Genomic DNA, 19,713 nt, shown 5'->3' on the forward strand with positions numbered 1-19,713 from the left:
CCTGCTTGTGGTAATTCTGTCAAACAAAATTTCTGATTGAACGGCTTATTTTAACAGAAACAAAATAAAACAAACAAGGGATTCCCACATGTCTCGATGCAGGATGAATTGGTTCGGCTGCCAAGTGTCTCTCTCTCTAATAGGGAAAATGTATTTAGAAGTTTGAGGCTGCTGTGCTGTTTTATTTGCTTGTTCTTTTTTGTGATCACTTTTTAAAAGTCTCCCCCCCCCCCCCGCCACAATATTCTAGTTTTATACTTGAAGACACTTCGGAAATGTGTGTCAAAAAGGTGACTGACAAAAAACTGCAATCTTGCACGTACTAGAAAAGACAAATAGCTTAATGCTCTTTTGTATACATCGATCCATATGTACTTAATTTTATTTGTATGCTGCCTTTTCACAGTTCAAACCATGCTCAAGATGGCTTACAGCATGAAAAACTACATAACTACAACATATCAAAAGTAGTCAGAAACATTAAAAAATACACAACCAAATGGCATAATTCCCACATAAATCACAACAAGATCTTAAATAAAGATGGGGGGGGGGACACAGCAGCAGCAGCAGCAACAGCAAACCCACGCATCCCCCCCCCCCAATATCTTCAGTAGCCTCAGGTTTTTGTAGCTGGAGTTAGTCAGGGCCACAGCTTCTCAGGCCAGGTGGGAAAATACCTGCAAAGTAGGGGGGCAGGTCCAGTGGCGTAGCGTGGGGGGTGCAGGGGGGCACAAATCCACGGGTTAGGGGGCGCAAATCCATGTGTTAGGAGGCGCAAATTACTTGCCTTGCCCCGGGTGCTGACAACCCACGCTACGCTACTGGGCAGGTCTTCCAGGATTCACAGCCAAGATGGCATAATTTGCTCTGTAAAGAAGTTTTTGCTTTCTTGACTCACCAAAAGTAGGTCTAGATTTTTTTATTATAGGAGGAAATTGTCAATTTAGTTGTATAGGGAGGGAACTTATTGGGGACTGAGGGAGAAAAGGAGAGAGGGAGCAGCAAAAGAAGGGATATGTGGAAGAGGAAAGTGTACCTGCACATTTATAGATAGAATGGACCTCAGTTTAGTCACTCATGGGATTACTAAAATTTATCAGAGTACTTCCAGAGGGTGTTGAAAGCTGTAGTTTCAGATTACCCCTAGAAAAATGTGAAGGGGGGTAAAATCAATAGATTACTTCTGGTGGCACAATGCTAGTAATGAAAACAATAGCTTCTGAGATGGAATTTATTATTTATTAAATACTGGAAGAAAGTAAGTTTGATAATAGGTCATATATTTTTCCTGCGGAAATTAATCCTTGTGGTATGGCTGTAGTGATTTACTGACAGTGTTGGTTGTTCAAAATGAGCTCTATAAATTGACAGCTAATCTCAGAATCATTGCAAGAACAGAATTTGATCATAAACAGAAGAATTGGGAATGCTAACACTTATTAACATGAGTATGGGATACTAAGATGAACTGTATTCATGCCATATTTAGGAATGGAAAAGGAGGTGTATTGCCTTAATTCAAACTGGAACGTCTTTATACAATGTTGAGGTAAAATACAATCAAAACCAGTGTTGGAATCAATTCACAAACTTTGCTTTCCTGTGTAATGAATATTCCTTGAGGCGCATGCCCTCATTTTACTTGTTTACTTTATTGTAAGATGTAAAAGTAATTAATAACATATTACGGTATCTGGCAACTAATCCCAAATGTTAGATATCTGACACCGACACGAGAAAACAATGCTTTGTTGCATGTCAGGAGACTGACATGTCAAAATCAGCCTTGAAAGCCTTTAGAACACAAGTGACCCTGTAACAAGACCTCCTGGGTTGACTGGCAGCTTTTAACTTCAGCATTCGAGATTAGCTGACCTTGTTTATCCAAGATCCACCTGAGATATAGCAGACATGCCCATGTCTATTACGTTTCATGCTGTAAATGTTTGCTCAGGTATCAGAAACCAAGCGGAGTTAAGGCATCATAATAGCCATTTGGCCTCAGTTATAGGTCCTTGAGAACAATGCTTAGATGGGCTAGCATCAAGCACAACAGTTAATGGTCAAGAGAGGCATTGAAATGACAGTACAGTGGTACCTCAGGTTACATACGCTTCAGGTTACAGACTCCGCTAACCCAGAAATAGTGCTTCAGGTTAAGAACTTTGCTTCAGGATGAGAACAGAAATTGTGCTCCGGCGGCACAGCAGCAGCAGGAGGCCCCATTAGCTAAAGTGGTGCTTCAGGTTAAGAACAGTTTCAGGTTAAGTACGGACCTCCGGAACGAATTAAGTACTTAACCCGAGGTACCACTGTATTGCTTCCAATTAAGCTTTGCCCCCCAAATATCAGCAGAGATTTTGCAACTTATCTGCGGGGGAACAGAGGCAGTCTTGACCTACAAGCTGTTAGTCTTGGGAGATCTCACTGCCTGACAGTCTTGACAGACGTCTGTTATGACAACCCTGGGATTGTCTCAATATGCAATATTTAATAGTTTCTTACATTTGTATCCGTTCTTTCCTATCAATGGAGCCCCAGGCAGCAAACACACACAAAAATCAAACCAATACAGTTAAAAATAAAATCTAAGAATTAGAAGCATCTGAAAACATTAAAAAAACAATTAACATCCAAAAACAATCACATTTCCCCACTTTGCCAAGTGCTACAGCTGGTCCTGGTGATGCGCGCCCAGGAAATGGAAGAAGCAGAAACAGATGTACTCATGCCCACTAAATTATTGGCACACTGCCCAGTAATGTGATTCCGATGACTCAAGACAGGCTTGAGTTGTGGAAGAAGGGGATGGAGGTAGAGGCTGGGATATCTCTCCAAGACAAGGTTTCAAAACAATAACAGCTACCGGCACATTTGTATATCTCCTCCTAGTGGGGAAGCCTGTGAGCAGGGTATCTGTGGCCAGTGGCGTAGCATGGGGGGTGCAGGGGGGGCCGGCCGCACCGGGTGCAACATCTGGGGGGGGCGCGGAAGAGACTCGAGTGCTAAAATCCACGGGTTAGGGGGCGCAAATTACTTGCCTTGCCCCGGGTGCTGACAACCCACGCTACGCCACTGTCTGTGGCTATCACTCGGTGTTCAAGTTGGCAACTTCAACCCTCATCAAGGGACAAATCAATTTTGTGTGATTGTTTTGACAGACTGCAGGCCATTCTGGGCTACTCTCTATCCCTGAGACACAATGAATGATGGCTCCCCGCAACATCAAGAAGGACCTGATACATTTACTGTACGCAGGTATATGTGTTTTAAAGGAGCTACAGTGGTACCTCGAGTTAAGAACTTAATTCGTTCTGGAGGTCTGTTCTTAATCTGAAACTGTTCTTAACCTGAGGCACCACTTTAGCTAATGGGGCCTCCTGCTGCCATCGCACCGTCGCCACGTGATTTCTGTTCTCATCCTGAAGGAAAGTTCTTGACCCGAGGTAATATTTCTGGGTTAGCGGAGTCTGTAACCTGAAGCATCTGTAACCTGAAGCCCTGAAGCGTCTGTAACCCGAGGTACCACTGTATTTGTAGTTACTGCTGGTGGCCACAGGGTGTCTTACCTGATGAATTATTGTATTTTAATATTTTGCTGGAAACCACCCAGAGTATAAATAAATAAATGTATTATTATTATTATTATTATTATTATTATTATTATTATTATTATTACTATTATTACTATTATTACTATTATTACTATTATTACTATTATTACTATTATTATTACTATTATTATCTCCAGTCATCTGTAGGACTTTGGATGCCACTCCAATAAAACGTATAATGTCTTCACATTCCAAGCAAGCCCTGTGTCATAGAATCATAGAATTGTAGAGTTGGAAGGGACCCTGAGGGTCATTTAGTCCAACCCCCTGCAATGCGGGTCCCTTTTGCCGAACATGGGGGCTTGAACCCACAACCCTGAGATTAAGAGCATTGTGCTCTATCAACTAAGCTACTTGTTCTCTTGTTAATAGCTTGGGAATGTAGATCAGGCCACATTTGTTTCTCTCCCAACCCTCCGTTCTTACTGAACACACTCACTAACTACCATTTAATCCTTTGTTTCTCCTGCGACCATTGCTTTCACATAATGCAAAAACGGCTTCGTGTTAAGTTGACCCCATTATAGTTGAAAAATCCTGTTGCACTGCGAAGTATCTTTTACACAAACAAGTGATTCATGGTGCAGGACAGGAAACAAGCTAAGCGCGAGCCTTCCCCTTCTGGCTCTGGATTACGTTTGTGGAAACGAGAAGCCCGCCATTTGGATATTTATTTAAGAAAATAAATATTATTATTTCAGGCGTTGGTAGCCTTCCGGGGGAGATACACCAGTGTGTAACAAGTGTGTGTTTAATGCAACTCTCTCCACTTGGATGTTATTTTCCTTCACAGTCAGGCAATTGAATTTAAGACAACTCTGGTTCCCTTGAGCAAACAAGAATGGTTGCTAATGCTACTAATGGCTCTACGCTGGGAGCTGCAACTTCAGTGCATCACAGGAACTGACTTGATGCTTTGCTTACCTTCAGAGCCTCTCTGTCCTATCTGTCTCAAAGCCATAGGAGCCAACTCCTAGGGGCTGGCCCCACCAAATAAATTTTTTGAGGGGGCTTGCCTTCCCAAAGCTGATGGGCATTGCCCTTCAAATGGTGTGTGTGTGCGCCATGTCATGTGGTTGATTATGAAGGGCAGAGCTCACCTGCCCCCACCCCAATATTTTATTCAAGTTGGCACCCCTGCTCAAAGCTGTGGGAATATTAGGGTTGGATCCAAACTGAATTATGCCACATGGAAATCTATGAGAAAAGTTAATAATGCCCAGGGGTTTTTTTCCCAGCAGGAACTCACCAGAACTGATTTCTGGCACCTTTCAGGTGGGCACCACTGCCATTATAGGGAAACAAGGGAGAAGTTCATAGTTCCAGCACCTCTTTTTTTTAGAAAAATAGTAAAATAGTGCTGGTGATGACTAATGTGAAGCCCCACTGATTTCAATGTGAATGATGTGTGACTAACTGAGGCTGTAATCCTATACCTTCAGGGCTGGCCCTACCATTAGGCAGAGTGATGCACTGGTCTGTGGATCAGAACAGTGGTGTAGCATTGGGGTGGGATGGGGACTGTGGCCCCAGGTTTCATTTGTCAGTGAACCTCTCCTCTGCTATTTGCTTGGTTGCATTTCAAAAAATTGCTATCATTACATTATTATTATTATTATTATTATTATTATTATTATTATTATTATTTAATGTTCTAGTCAAAGGCTGTGACAAACATGTCTTAAGCAATAGTATATTATATTTTCTAAAATATCTACCCAGCCTTTCTGCATAGAACTCAAGGCAGTCTTCCAAACAGACACACAACGCTGCATTAAGAAAGCATACATTACTTCTGTGTAAACACTTATAGGATTGTGCCACAAATTATCAACCAATACCACAAAGCCTTGATGGATACCTGGTGTGAACTGCCCTTTGGACTTGCTCCTCTGTTAAATGAAGTGTTAACTCTAGCCACAAATTAATTCAAAACATATTTGGAAATGACTCATGCGAATTCTCCAAGTTGTTTTGGAATATTTTGTTTAATAAATGTAGATTCCACCACCACCCTCTCCAGAACTGTCCAGATGGCTAAATGTCTTGTCATGTGATATAACATTGGGGTAAAGAGGACAGTGTGAGACACAGCCTTGAAGAAGGATGCCAATTAGAGAATGGTAGTAGCCTTCCGTGGTGTTATCCAAAGTATGGATAGATGACACAGGTGTAGCTTTCCTTAATGGTGCCTAAAATACACAGCTACCAGCTTTGCCCAGTGAAAGCTGCTGGCATTATCATTCCTTCATTTGATTTCTTACCCACACTTCACTCAGGGCAGATTATGACAATTTGAAATTCAATATTAAAAACAGTTTAAAACAAATTCCAGTCCCTAGAATAGAGTGGGTCCTGTAAATACATATCTTGGGTGTCAAAGGCCAGGGTAAGCAAGTCTGTCTTCAGCATACAATGGAAACTAATGAAGGTGCCAAACCCACCTTTATGGGGAGAGAATTCCATAGCCTAGGAGCTGCTGTAGGGGATGACATCTCCTGGGCCACCCTCACTTGCCTGAACCTCTGAGGGCAGTAGAACTACCAAGAAGGTCCTCTCTGCTGAGGGTCTGCAGGGAAGGAGGGTAAGTTCATGAGCTGTGATGCAGCTAGCCCTGCAGAACCGATGGGACTTTGGGCTTGCCTATTTACCAAACTAGGGATGTGGGTGGCTCTGTGGGTTAAACCACAGAGCCTAGGACTTGCCGATCAGAAGGTTGGTGGTTCAAATCCCCGTGACGGGGTGAGCTCCCGTTGCTCGGTCCCTGCTCCTGCCAACCTAGCAGTTCGAAAGCACGTCAAAGTGCAAGTAGATAAATAGGTACTGCTCCAGTGGGAAGGTAAATGGCATTTCCATGCCCTGCTCTGGTTCACCAGAAGTGGCTTAGTCATGCTGGCCACATGACCAGGAAACTATACGCTGGCTCCCTTGGCTAATAAAGCGAGATGAGCGCCACAGCCCCAGAGTCGGCCACGACTGGACCTAATGGTCAGGGGTCCCTTTACCTTTTTATTTACCAAACTGCCCTGAATGCTGCATGGCAAACAGCTTTTGAAGTTTGTGATATGCCATGGAAGTGGGCTGTAAAACACGCACACATACATGCATGGAGAAAAATCAGTGGAAATGCCCACATCACTGGACATGTCCGAAGAAGATACCTGGACAGTTTACACTGAGGTTATTGGGCATATAAGGGGTTTAAATATGCATCTCTCCCACACAAACACAAAGATCCCAGATTTTGTGTTTTGCTTTTAAAGAAAAGCAGCTTGAGAAAGCAGGGAACGCTTAGCCATATGCCTGCCTGCCTGCCTGCCTGCCTGCCTGTTACTTCTTTGCTCTAAATTGCACTTCTTAAGTGGTTTTTCTTTTTTAAAAAATAATAATGCTTCAGGATCTTATTACATGTGTTTGAGCATAATCTGTAGTCAGATCCGAAGAGCAACAGGAAGAGGATTGTAGAGGAAGAGATATTTTTGAATGAGGCAGCATTCCAGATGTGTGCACTTAGCATTGTAGGGCTCGTCCTTCTCCTTCTCCTTCTCCTTCTCCTTCTCCTTCTCCTTCTCCTTCTCCTTCTCCTTCTCCTTCTCCTTCTCCTTCAACTATTAGGAGCATTGTATTTGGAAGGGGTTGGAGTAACCCGATTTCAAATGCCATCACTGCCAGGAACTTCCTGACTGGCTTTGGCAACTCACTATCTCTCTGCTTCCCTTTCCCATCTGTGAAACAAGTATGACAGTGAGCAGCCTCCACTGGTTCTTCTGGAGGCAAAAGACACGGCAAAAGAAAATTGTAAAACACCCTGCAATTTAGGATTAGGAAATACCACTGTTGTTCTTTATCCACCGAGAAATCTTCCCGTTTGAACAATGCTTGCTAGGACGGTTTTGGACGACAACTTCCTATCAGAAAGGATGCCATTTAAGAAACACCCTTTGTCCACTAGGTAAATGTCAGTGTGAAAACTCAGGCATAATTACTATGTCCTCCAAATCTCTCCCCCCCTTCCTTCCCCCCCCCCTTTTTGTAATTGCGTGTCAGACCAAGTGCACTCCAAATGCAAGCACTGTTGGCTACAAGGAGAGTGCAACGAGATAATCCATGTTTTCATCATTCATAGGCCACTCTTTTCACAAGCCATGGTCCGTACTTTATTAGGTTGAGCAGCTCTGGGTCTGCAAGAAAGACCCAGGCCTTTCTCATCAGTATGAGAACGGCCCAGTGAATGGTTTCCAAGTGTTTACTCAGCATTTGTCTCGTGGCTCATCAGAGGAATGGGGAGGGAGGTGCCGACAGATCTTTTGTCCGACTGAACTGCCTGATGTGTTATGACAATGTTCCATGAATATGCAGAATGGCAGAAGGGATTAGGACCAGTACAATTCCCCCCAGGCCTCTCTCTCTCTCTCTCTCTTTTGCCTAGGATGTTCAGAGCTTTAAGGATGACCTGTTCGCGGTTAGGGCACTAAACACCAGATTTTCCTGCAGATAGGAGTATAAAAATCCCACACTTGTCCAAAGCTGTTAACATCTGACTTGAAGGTCAGCCAGTCTTATTCACAGCCCTCTATCATTTTCCAGCAGGCAAAGGCAGCCTAATCAAAGGCTTTGTTTCAGAGGAGACATGGACCTGGTACATTGTGAATGGCAGCCTCGTTCAGCAGCGCACATCCAGCCAAATACAAAGAGGGCAAGGCTTCCTTGCTCTGAGCAGATAATAATATTCTGGCCATCTACTGTTACGTTTCTGTATGCTGACTTCCTGCTGCCTGAGACAGCTCTTCTCTCAGTTTCCAATTTCAGGTTAGCCTGGAACTAAAATGCCTGGAACTGCAATAACATGGTGCTACAAGAGATTGCCCATCTAATAAAGGATCTGGGTGCTCACAAAGAAATGTGATAACATGCTCTTTCATTTAAAAGGAGATTGTGTTTATAGCTCTCAAGATTTTATGGGGGGCAGACTGGAAATAAGAGGGGTGTGGACAGTGGCAGACTTTGGGCTCTCAAATTTCAGCAGGGCCCTGTGCATCACTAGAATTTGGTGCCCCCCACCTCATGCTCCATTGTGGTGCATTGTTGTGGTGCCTCCTGCAGCCTGACACCCAGGGAGACCGCGCCAGTCACGCTACCCTAAAACCACCTCTGGTGCAGTGTTGTCTGTAAGTATTTTGATACCCTAGGCAAAAAGCCAGCCCAGCTATCTGGGTCCTTCTGAGTCTAGCATCTTCACTAAATCTCACCAGCCCAGCTCCTATGTACTCTTAGAACCTATAAGGAACTCATACCTCTAGTTCCTAGAAACTCATGGCTCAAAAATATTCTATTTACTGAAATATTTCTCCCCTGATGAAACATTGGACGATGGATTCCAGGGCTCTCCTGTTCATGAAGCCTTGCCTAATTCCCATCACTACCTACTGAATTCCTCAGTCCACTACACTGCTGTCAGTGAATATGGTCTCATGTAGAAGAAAAGAATGTGAAGTATGGATTGGCTGCCTACTTGAAGGGTGAAGCTATGCCTAAGAATCATACAACCTGTGGCACCCCACTATCCTCACCAACAGATTCACGGCAGAACCAATCTGCACAGCCCTGACTTCACCCCCACCCTGCCCCACCCCACCTCTGTCCAGGTAAGCTGCAGTGACACTGGTGCAAAGGCGTTGAAAGAGCCAATACAACACCCGAAAGGGGATGGACCTGTTACCTAAGGTAGGTATTGAGAAGAGTAGAGGAGAAAAGTGAGAACTGTTTGCAACAAGGGGAAAAATTGGAGAGTAGAATGGGCAACTGTGGTTAGAGTGGGATAGAGTGAAAACAGAGAAATGAAATATGAACTGATGTCTTGTCCCAATGCAGGGTACCGTAATACTTTACATGAAAGTGGATGCATTGTCTGAAAATTATTAATAGTTTAAGTTTGCACTTAAGTATTATTATTTATTATTTGTCCTTAATTGCCCTCCCTTTAAGTTACACTTGTGTACTTGCTGTCTGGAACAAATATTACCAAAAGGTCAGGCAGGTTAAGGCACAAAGTTAGGGCAATTTCCATGCTACCTTGTTGTTTATGCTGTACTTTTGTACTGTTTTATTGTTGTTAGCCGCCCTGAGCCCGGCTTCGGCTGGGGAGGGCGGGATATAAATAAAATTTATTATTATTATTATTATTATTATTATTATTATTATTATTACCTGTTAAGGAAATTCAAAATTCAACAATGCTATCAGTTGTGAGTTTGGTAAAATCTAAAGGACACCCTGTCCTGTTTACATATCAATACTGAATACTGGTGAATTGAACAGATTAGCAGATTTCCAGTGCAATATGAGTAGGTTAATTTTTAATCCATGTTGCCAGTGATGGGCAGTCACTGTAATTTCCACCAGACTCATTTGGGGCTATTGTCAGCTGCCCAAAATGAGGAGCTAAAATAAGGTTACCAGACGTCCCTGTTTCCCAGGGACAGTCCCCGGATTTACTAATCAGCCCCCTGATGAAATCCATCTATTTAGTAGGAAGTTGAAAAGTGTCCCCGGATTCATTGAGAAAAATCTGGTAACCTTAAGCTAAAATGATTAAAGTTGGAAGGATGTACCCCTCTGTCACTCCATAGGGGTACACACAGAGCTCTGTGGAAGATCCTGAATAGAATAGTGTGTCTTGTGGCACCTGAAAGACCAACAAATATATTACAGCATAAGTTTTTGTGGAACAGAATCCATGAAATCCTAGAGATCCTCGTTTGCCAATCACTGTTCTACAGAGCAGTAAATGAATTTGGAAGCGTTCCATCTTCCCATCAGTATTATTTTAACAGCTCCGTCTATCCACTGCAAAGCAGTGCAAGTCCCAGTCTTCTCTTGGGGATTTTGTTTAATGCAAACGAACTTCCCCCTGCAGTTTTTGTTTGTCCGCAATTGGAAACAGAGCAACAGAGACACCTAGCCAGATAGGTGGGCTTTGGGATCTTGGTTTCTAAACCATTGAGCAATGTCAATACAAGCTTCAAAATACTCGCTGCATGCTTACTGCATTTAAGATTTGAGACGGGGAAGGAAATGCACCTTGACACACAGATTTTCACAGCCTTGGGGGCAGGAAGAGCCCATCTTGTTACAAATGAACTATATCGCTACTGTCAAGACAATTAGACAAAGAACTGAGACAAGGAGGACCAAGATGACAATGGAGGATATCTTAATTAGCAGCCTAACTGCCCAGAAACTTGAGTGTTGGCATCATCAGGAGGCCATGCTGTAATGTGCATATGCCAATCAATCCACTAAAAATGAAAGTGACCTAGGATTCTTAAAGACCTGAGTTCCACTCCCTTGTCCTTAGTCATGCTGGCCACATGACCAGGAAAAACTGTCTGCGGACAAACATTAGCTCCCTTAGCCAGTAAAGCGAGATGAGCGCCGCAACCCCAGAGCCGTTCACAACTGGACTTAACTGTCAGGGGCCCTTTACTTTTACCTTTTTAAGTCAAACCTTGGTCCATCTAGGTACACTGGGCAAAGCATCTGCCTTGCTTGCAGAAAGTCCTGGATATAATCCCTGGCATTTCCTGGTAGGGCTGGGTAGAGAAATCCCAGTCTGAAATTCTGGGGAGGCTGTGCCAGTCAGTGTAGACAATACAGAATCGGCTGGACCAAAGATCTGGCTAAATATCAGGCAGCCTCCTATACATTTGGCAGCAGCTCTCCAAGATTTTAAAAAGGAGACCTTCCTGGCCCAACTTGAAGATGCCAGGTGTTGAACCAAGAAGCTTTTGCATGAAAAAAACACACACCTGGAATGATAGCCCTTGCTCACAACTGTAGCCATGTAACAACTTCAGCTTCCATCTACGAAACAGTGATGAGTGACCTGCTTCGTAAGGTTGCTATGGGGCTGCCTCTGAGGCTGGTCTCGGAGCTTCAGCTGGTGCAGAACTCAGTGGTATGTCTGTGGTGTGGGACAAATTAGACCTGCATTGAAAGAATTACACTCAGGGTTGGTCAGTTTGGCCCCCACCAAGGGTGCAGGTGCCCCTCCCACCCCTCCTTCTCCAGCAGGCAAGCACCAGTTAAAAACCCTCCTGTGCACCCATGCCTTTAGATGAGTTATTATGGATAATTTTCTGCGATGAATCCCCCCCTTTTTTGCTGTTTCTTTTCTTTTCTTTTGGTTTTATTGTCAACCTGTTCTGGAATGCTGTTTCAGTTTTGAAGTGTGGGCTATATATACTATTTCAAATAAGCAAACTTATAAAATGTGCTACTTACAAATGGTTAGACTGCCTACCAGTCTCTTATATGTCTAGCTGCTGAACTGTAAAACACTTGGAGATGTTCTCAAACAGTCATACTCAGAGCTCAATGTTTGTATAACATTGTTCTTGTTTATAAAACCAAATAAAAAAAAGAGTAGACCAGTTGAAATAAATTGCATATGAATTTTGCAGGTGGGCATCCCATTCTGTCCATAACCCTGCATGTGTTAGAATATATTCCTTCCCAATCAGGACCTTTGGATGGCAAGAGGCTTAATTCAGTAACTGATAGCAACCGGGCATATGAAGACCCTACCCTGTTCCCCCTGGAGGTTCTGGCAGGGAGGGAGGGAGGAACAGGTACTCTGATCAGCAGTAGAAAGAGATAACCTTAAAAGTCCTGAACAGCAGAAACAGTAGTTATAAACCATATTTTTCATCCCATCAAATCTTGAGAAAACTGGAGGGTCACACCATGGCCAAATCTCCAAATATGTTCCCATCTGAACGGAGTCTATTCCCTCCCCTTGTACCTTGACTTCTGCATTTCCACGAGGGGAGGAAACTGGGAGCAATGAAGCAGACAAAGAAACGGCAAGTGGTGGTGAAAATCTGGGCAAACAGAGGTAAAAACTCACCACTGAATGAGTCTTTTTATATGTGTGCTGATCATGCCAAAGAAGCAATAGTTGTCTGCAACCATCAGGCCCACTCTGTGCTACCCAAGAGAGTTCACCTGAGTGAGCCTTGGTCTGCAGAGGAATGCAGTGGAAGGAAACATGAGCAATCCACCGTCTAGGTTTTAGGCAACTATGTTTTATTCAGGGTAGGCCCATTGAAATCAATGACCTTAAATTGGTGGTGTTCAACAGGTCTACTCTGAGTAGGGCTAGCATTGGCTACAACCCTATGACTCTTCTGCACAGCATTTCGAAGATTAAATCGCTTGCATCCACCTTGACTTAGAATACCACCGGTTAGGCATTTCGGTCTGCGGATGAGTCCAGAGAAGCATCTGGTCCTTATTTTGTTGGGTGAAAGCCAGCTGTTGTGGCCTGAGGACTTGGAATAGCCTTGGAAACGAAACAACTCCCATCAGCCCCAGCCAGCATGGTCAGTGGTCAGGAATGATGGGAGTTGTAGTTCAGCAAACTCCGGAGGGTCGGCAACCCCTGCTGCAGATTGTGCTTCGCGCCCGTACGCGGAAGTTAAAGCAGGTGCCTTACATTACGATTGCCATGCTTTCTGTGCATGAGTGGAAGTCTAAATAAAATCGTCTGCCGAATGGAAGCTTTTCTTTACGTCCTAAAATAAATGTGTGCTCACAGCTCAGGCATATCAGCCGGGATGCCCCGAAGGAGCTCCTTTCCAACTCGTCTCTGAGGAAGTGGAAGGCGATGCGCAACGGGGGTTGCCAACTGGCAATCACTTCGGAAACTGTTTGCTGCAGTTGGCACGATGGCAAATATGGGGTGAGAAACGAGAAACGGAATTACTTCGGATATTTATTTGAAATTAAAGTGCATTTATCACAACAACACTGTTATACACTGAGTCACATCTGGAGTAGTGCGTGTGGTTCTACTGGCCATTCCCGAGAAGGACATTGTTGGAGCCACAAACGATGGAGACGCCAGCATGGGTATGAAACTTACTAGCCTATTGTACAAAGGTAATATTGACATTCATTGCGCCACCTGCCTTTGCATCAGGCATCATCACTGGTATCACGTGATCCCCAGAAAGTACAAAGGGACCTCGGGTTAAGTACTTAATTCGTTCCGGAGGTCTGTTCTTAACCTGAAACTGTTCTTAACCTGAAGCACCACTTTAGTTAATGGAGCCTCCTGCTGCCGCCGCGCCGCCAGAGCACGATTTCTGTTCTCATCCTGAAGCAAAGTTCTTAACCTGAAGCTGGGTTAGCGGAGTCTGTAACCTGAAGCGTATGTAACCTGAAGTTTATGTAACCCGAGGTACCACTGTAATGGGTCTCTCCGGCTGCAAAAAAAATCCCACTCCTGATCTAAACTATCGTGCCTTTCCCTCTTTCATAGGACCGACTCCTAGGGGCTGAGGTCCCTTCGCCCCCCCTAAAATATTTAAAGGGGCCAGCCTCCCAGCAAGGTGACAGGCATTGCCATTCATATGGTGTGCAAATGCCGCGTCTTGTGATAGATTAGGCAGGGAGGGACTTACCTGGGTTCCCCCAATATTTTATTCACCTTGGCTCCCCTGCCCGCTTTCATGATATTACACAGAAGTCCGACCACTGGCAAAGTGAGGAATGGTTCAAGGAGGAGCAACGGGACCGGGTTCCCTCGCCTGGTTTCCTGACATTGAACAGCGTTGCAGCGCTCTCTGCTGCAGCTCAGCCTCCAAATAGTTTCTTCAGAAAGAAGTCCCACTGAATTCGGCGGGCTTACTCACAGGGAAGTCTGCACACGGTTGCAGCTTCAAGAAGCCTGGATGCTTCTTACAGTAACATTTGCAGCGCCGAGGACCTTCTCCAATCCACAATCGTCCCGATCAATGTGGGGCTGTCGCTCAGGTCGAAGTCTTGTTGCTCATTGGAGCAGCAGTTTAGGGACCTGCGCATCCGAAACCCGCTCAAAGGAATCCTGCACACTGGGTTCCATGGGGCTTTCTCTAGTAGGATTGCAGCTACAGTCTAGGATTCGAAACCCCGAGCAGCAAATTACGCTCCGGGGAGTCATTTCAGTTGAAATCCGCGGCGTTTACTTCTGAAAGGGACGGGTTTAGTGTGGTGGGGCAGGTTTAAGCGCGCCTGGTGGCGGCGGTTCTCCTCTCTGGAGCAGTGAAATGACCATCACTTACCGACCCCGACCCCGAACAAACTTTACTAAAACAGCTCCCAAATAATTTCAGTTTTGCACCGTGCAGGATCTCTCTGTAGTGTCCTAACTAAGCACCCTCGTTTGCAAAAGTTTAAAACAAAAGTAAACCAGCATTAAAGAAGCAGTGGGAGGTGTTTTGAACGCTTTGAGAAAAGGTAGATAAGCAGGTGCGTAGGTAGATTATTTATTTTATTATTTATTGCATTCGTATCCCACTTTTTTTCACCAAGGAGCTCTTCTCCCCCTCCTCATTTAATCCCCGCAACACCCCTGCGAGGTCGGTTAAACTAAGAGGCAGGGACTGGCCCAAGGTCACTCGGTGAGCTTCGTGGAGGAATGGAGATGTGAACCCTGCTCTCTCAAGTCCCAGTCTGACACACTAACTACTAGACTTAACCTGCAGCAATATGTTGCAGCGCAGCTGTGCGAAGTGTTTCTGTTCTGGATTCTAACTAGCCAGCCAAGCCCGATTTCGGGGTACTATTGCGCGTGGACTGTTTCGATGTTGCTGTTGAATGTGAGGGTTCCTTGCTTACACCCCCACCCCACCCGCCGCCGCCTCTTGTATCTCCGCGGTCTCGTGTTGGCTCTAACATCGGCCGTTCGCGCTTTGCAAAGGAGCTGGCTGTTACCTATTCCGCCCCTTAAGGCTGCCATCCTATGGGATTCCAGCGGTTGCAAATACAGTTCTCCTCGATTCGCACTGCAAGTATGCGTTGCAAATGAGAAGTCGAATTGCTCGCGAACGCTTGTCCATAGAATTTACAGCCTCGGTGTGTAAGCAGCTAGGAAGCTCTCCTGAGCAAATCTTTGATCTGAAGGGGAACTGCGCACCTCTGGACAGCTCCCAATTGACTTCAGCAGCGCTGAAATAGGGAAACCTCGAGTGGGTCGTAAAACAAACTCTGCGCAGCTCTATCGTACGCAGGACTGGAACTGACTGCGCAGAATAAGTCACCTGTTGAATCAAATGGGGCTTAACTCCCAGAGAAGTGGCTCTCCGGTTGCAGCCTTGTGCTATTACAAATGGGTCTAGGATGGCCATTTTAGCATACTTCCTTGCAAGGAAGCCCCTCTGGGGGAGGGAGGAGAAGTGGGGCTTGGTTTCGAGCGCACAAGGTCGGGATTGGACTATTCACAGACCAGCCCAATCCTAAACGAATCACTGAGAAGACCGAGATGTACTACCAACAGGCACCGAGATACCGTTGGGAGTTTAGGACTATTAAGTCAATCCTAGTTAGAGAATTTTAGGCATACGTACCTCAGTTTTGTGATATTTGATTTGGTACCGGGCAATTCTGGGAAACTCAAGAGGACAGGAGAGACTAGACCAAGAACAAGCAATGGTTCCCTATAGATAAAAAATTGAAAGCAGCCTCCGTTGGCCCACGGGAGCGGGATGGACGCGGGGAGCGCAGGAGGGCCCAGATCAGAGGTGCCAACTTGAATGAAATATTGTGGGCGCCCAGGTAAGCCCCGCCCCGCATAACCGATCACATAACGCGGTGCACGCACACCATTTGAATGGGAATGCCCATCAATTTTGGGGGCCCCGGCCCCCTCAAATATTTTATTGTGGGGCGGAAACCCCCACGGCCCCTATGAGTTGGCTCCTATGACCTAGATCCACATTAGGCCAACACCCATATCAGGACCACCTATTACATAATAGCGAGCAAGATACCGAGTATGTCAGAACGTGAGGATGCATGTTAAAACCGGGTGGGTGATGGAGCGGACTGGAAACGATGCTGATAGTAGATAATGATCTCCAACCAGTTCAAGCAAACCAGTTCAAATAAGCAGGAAAGTCGAGCCCAGTTTTGATGCGGTGACAGCTACTGACGATGCCCCCAACCCTCTCCTTTCGCCATATGAAGGGGCAAAAAGAGGAAGGCGTGCCTTGAATTCACGGAATTCCCTACACTAAGTCAGGTGTACTATGTACTTGCTAACTGAGGACATCAGGTGGGGAGGACTTGGGTCGGAAGGAGGAAGCTCCTGCCTAAATGTGTACCACTGAGAAAAGGAGCACATCCCTGCTATACTCGCAAAGGAAAACGAAGCCCATGAATGGCATAAGGGAACTTTGAAAACGTGTTCATAATCCAACACAAGAGAAAAAATAAAATCGCGGTTTTCCTTTGCCTATTTTCCTCCACGCCCCTCCCTTATCCTGAATCCCCTTGGCAAGCCTGTCGAGTTGAATACATTCTGTTTTCGTTTTAAGGAGGATCTCCGTCCCTTGATCTAGGAGTTAGAGGGTGTGCTAAGTAATTTGGAGGCAGCTGGAACAACTCCGCGTGTTGCTTAAGAAAAGCTTATCATAACTAATGTCACCCTTTCCTATCTCATCCTTCAAACATTTCTGGCGTGTGTGAGAGAAGTCTGTATGTACATCGCAAAAGAATGATATACGCGCTCTAACTGAATGTGTGGACGAGCAGAGAACCAGAACTCCCGTGGCTACCGGCTCTGAAACAAAAGCGAATCCCGCCGAATCCCATGAGATTTGTTTCTGCCCATTGGCATTATTCACCGGGAAGTTCTCCTGCGCAAATATCAATGGGAACTGTGCCAGCCGCCGCCCCCCTCTTGCGCAACTTCCATTCTGTTAACTGAAGCAGCAGCAGAAGGACTTGCTGGCCGAGTCTGCGCGTCTGTCTTCCTACATCCCGTTGGCTAAAGCTTCTGCAAAGCACACTTCCTTCCAAGTAAGTTCTCTTGACATGCGGGGGACAGTCTTGTCCTTAGGAGCCAGTTGCTGGTGCGGTCCGCAAACGTCTGACTGAAAAGAAATCCCCTCGTCGTAGCTGCTATGGGCTAAGGCTACAATCCTATAATCCAGCCATGCTTACTTGCAGTAAAAGTCCCCTTGAACGTGGTGCGACGCACTTCCGAGTTAGCACGCATAGGCTCGCGCTACACCGTGGGCTGGAAACGAAATCCTCCTCTACCTGGTGCAGACGAAGAAAGGAACCCCGGTTTAGTTTTTCACATACGAAATGCTGGCACTGGCTTGTGGAACACTGTTTTCCGACAGCTGTGTGTGTGTGTGTGTGAGAGAGAGAGAGAGAGAGAGAGAGAGAGAGAGAGAGAGAAGGGAGAGAGAGAGAATGCATGCGAGTGAGGAGGGGGAGCGTTCAGGTGGGTGGGCAAAAGCCGAGCCATTGAGGGGGTCGCACCAGGGTGGCGCCAGGCCTGATCTATATAAAGCAGGTCGCCCGTCCAATACCTGGTCCCCGAGGGAGCTGTGCTGTTTCATCTGCCTTTCCCTCCCGGGAGCTTCCCTTGTATATGAACCTGGCCGGCTTCTCCTTTTTCTCGGGTATATGCACCATGACAGCGGACTCCCTCCACTCGCCTAGTCAGGGGGCTAGCCCGGGCTCCCCCACTTTGCAGAGGGCCTCCCCGTCGGGCTGCAAAGTGGAACCGCTGCTCATCAAAGCGGAGCCCAGAGGCAGCCCGGCAGAGAGAGCAGCGGAGCAGCCGGTGGAGGAGCAACCACCTGGCCCTGGCGCAGGTGGTGGCGCGGGAGGCGGCGGCGGCCGTCGGAGGAAGCGCCCGGTGCAGCGCGGCAAGCCGCCGTATTCCTATATCGCGCTGATCGCCATGGCCATCGCCAACGCGCCCGATCGGCGGCTGACGCTGGGCGGCATCTACAAGTTCATCACGGAGCGCTTCCCTTTCTACCGGGAGAACCCCAAGAAGTGGCAGAACTCCATCCGCCACAACCTGACCCTCAACGACTGCTTCGTCAAGATCCCCCGCGAGCCGGGCCACCCGGGCAAGGGAAACTACTGGACGCTGGACCCGGCCGCCGAAGACATGTTCGACAACGGCAGCTTCCTCCGGCGCAGGAAGCGCTTCAAGCGCACCGACCTCACCACCTACCCGGGCTACGTGCACAGCGCCAGTGCCTTCACCCCCAACCCGGGCCCCGTGGCCCGAGCGGGGCCCGGCTGCGGAGGCTCCGGAGGCGCCGCTTACCCGGGCGGCGGGGCCTCCCTCTACTCCCCCGGCGGCGCCGCCGCCTACAGCGCGCAGCTGCCCGGCCTGCCGCAGTACCCGGGGGCGCCCCCGGCGCTGCCGCCGCGGATGTTCAGCATCGACAGCCTCATTAGCTCCCAGCAGCAGCAGCAGCAGCAGCAAGCAGCCGCGGCGGCGGCCCTGCAAGGCTCCCCGGTGGGGCCCGAGCTGGCTCACCACCCCTTGGGCCTTAACGGCGCCGGGGACCTGGGCAGCTGCCCCGGGAGCAACGCCGATTCCTGCTTCCAGACGCAGCAGGTCAGCCCCGGCTTCCTGGGCCGGCAGCCCCCGGCCATGGCCTACCCGTACTCGACCTCGCCGCCCGCCCACCTGGCCTTGCCGCCCGGCGCCTATTCGCCTCCCAGCGCGCAGCTCTACGGCGCCCCCAACAGGCTGGCCCTGCAGCCCGGGCGGCCCGCCGCCTCTTCTTGCGCCGACCACGCCGAGCAGCTTTTGGGCCTGGCGGCCTCGCAGCTCAACGGGCTCGGGCAGTTCGGAGGCGCCGCCAACAACTCATACATGAGGCAGCCCAATTTCCACTCCGGCCTGGAAAGATACTTGTGAAGCCGAGGAGGGAAGCCGGCCTTGGCTGGGCAGGCGGGCAAAGCCACAACGTGAATCGCCTAGGACATTTTAAGAATCGTCACGTGGGAAGGGAGCTGCGCGCCTGGTACTTGAATGGAACTCTTGTCGGCGCGACCTTCTCGCGTGTGCCCCTGAATTGCGAGGAAGCCCACGACGGGGGCGCCCACAGCAACGTCTGAACGGCATCTGCGTGGTTTGGAACCCGTGGAAACTACACGTGAAGCATGCCGACAACACAAGGGAAGGGTCTACCCAGCGCCTCCCCACCCCACGTGTCCAAAGGAACATGCGGTGGGGCATCCCCTTGCAAAAAGTGAGGACTGCCACAGGTCTTTTGAGAATATTGTACATATG

General features: G+C 47.4%; 1 protein-coding gene across 1 annotated transcript; it reads left to right on the plus strand.

Moving 5' to 3' along the window:
• Positions 1-18,042: 18,042 nt before the first annotated feature.
• Positions 18,043-19,338, plus strand: FOXE3 (forkhead box E3; the record flags this gene model as incomplete). Its single annotated transcript, XM_083508652.1, has 1 exon — positions 18,043-19,338. One exon carries the CDS (start codon positions 18,043-18,045, stop codon positions 19,336-19,338), a length of 1,296 nt encoding a protein of 431 aa, XP_083364778.1.
• Positions 19,339-19,713: the final 375 nt, after the last annotated feature.

Source organism: Podarcis liolepis (genome assembly GCF_965112155.1).
Source record: "Podarcis liolepis genome assembly, chromosome: 6".
NCBI lineage: Eukaryota > Metazoa > Chordata > Lepidosauria > Squamata > Lacertidae > Podarcis > Podarcis liolepis.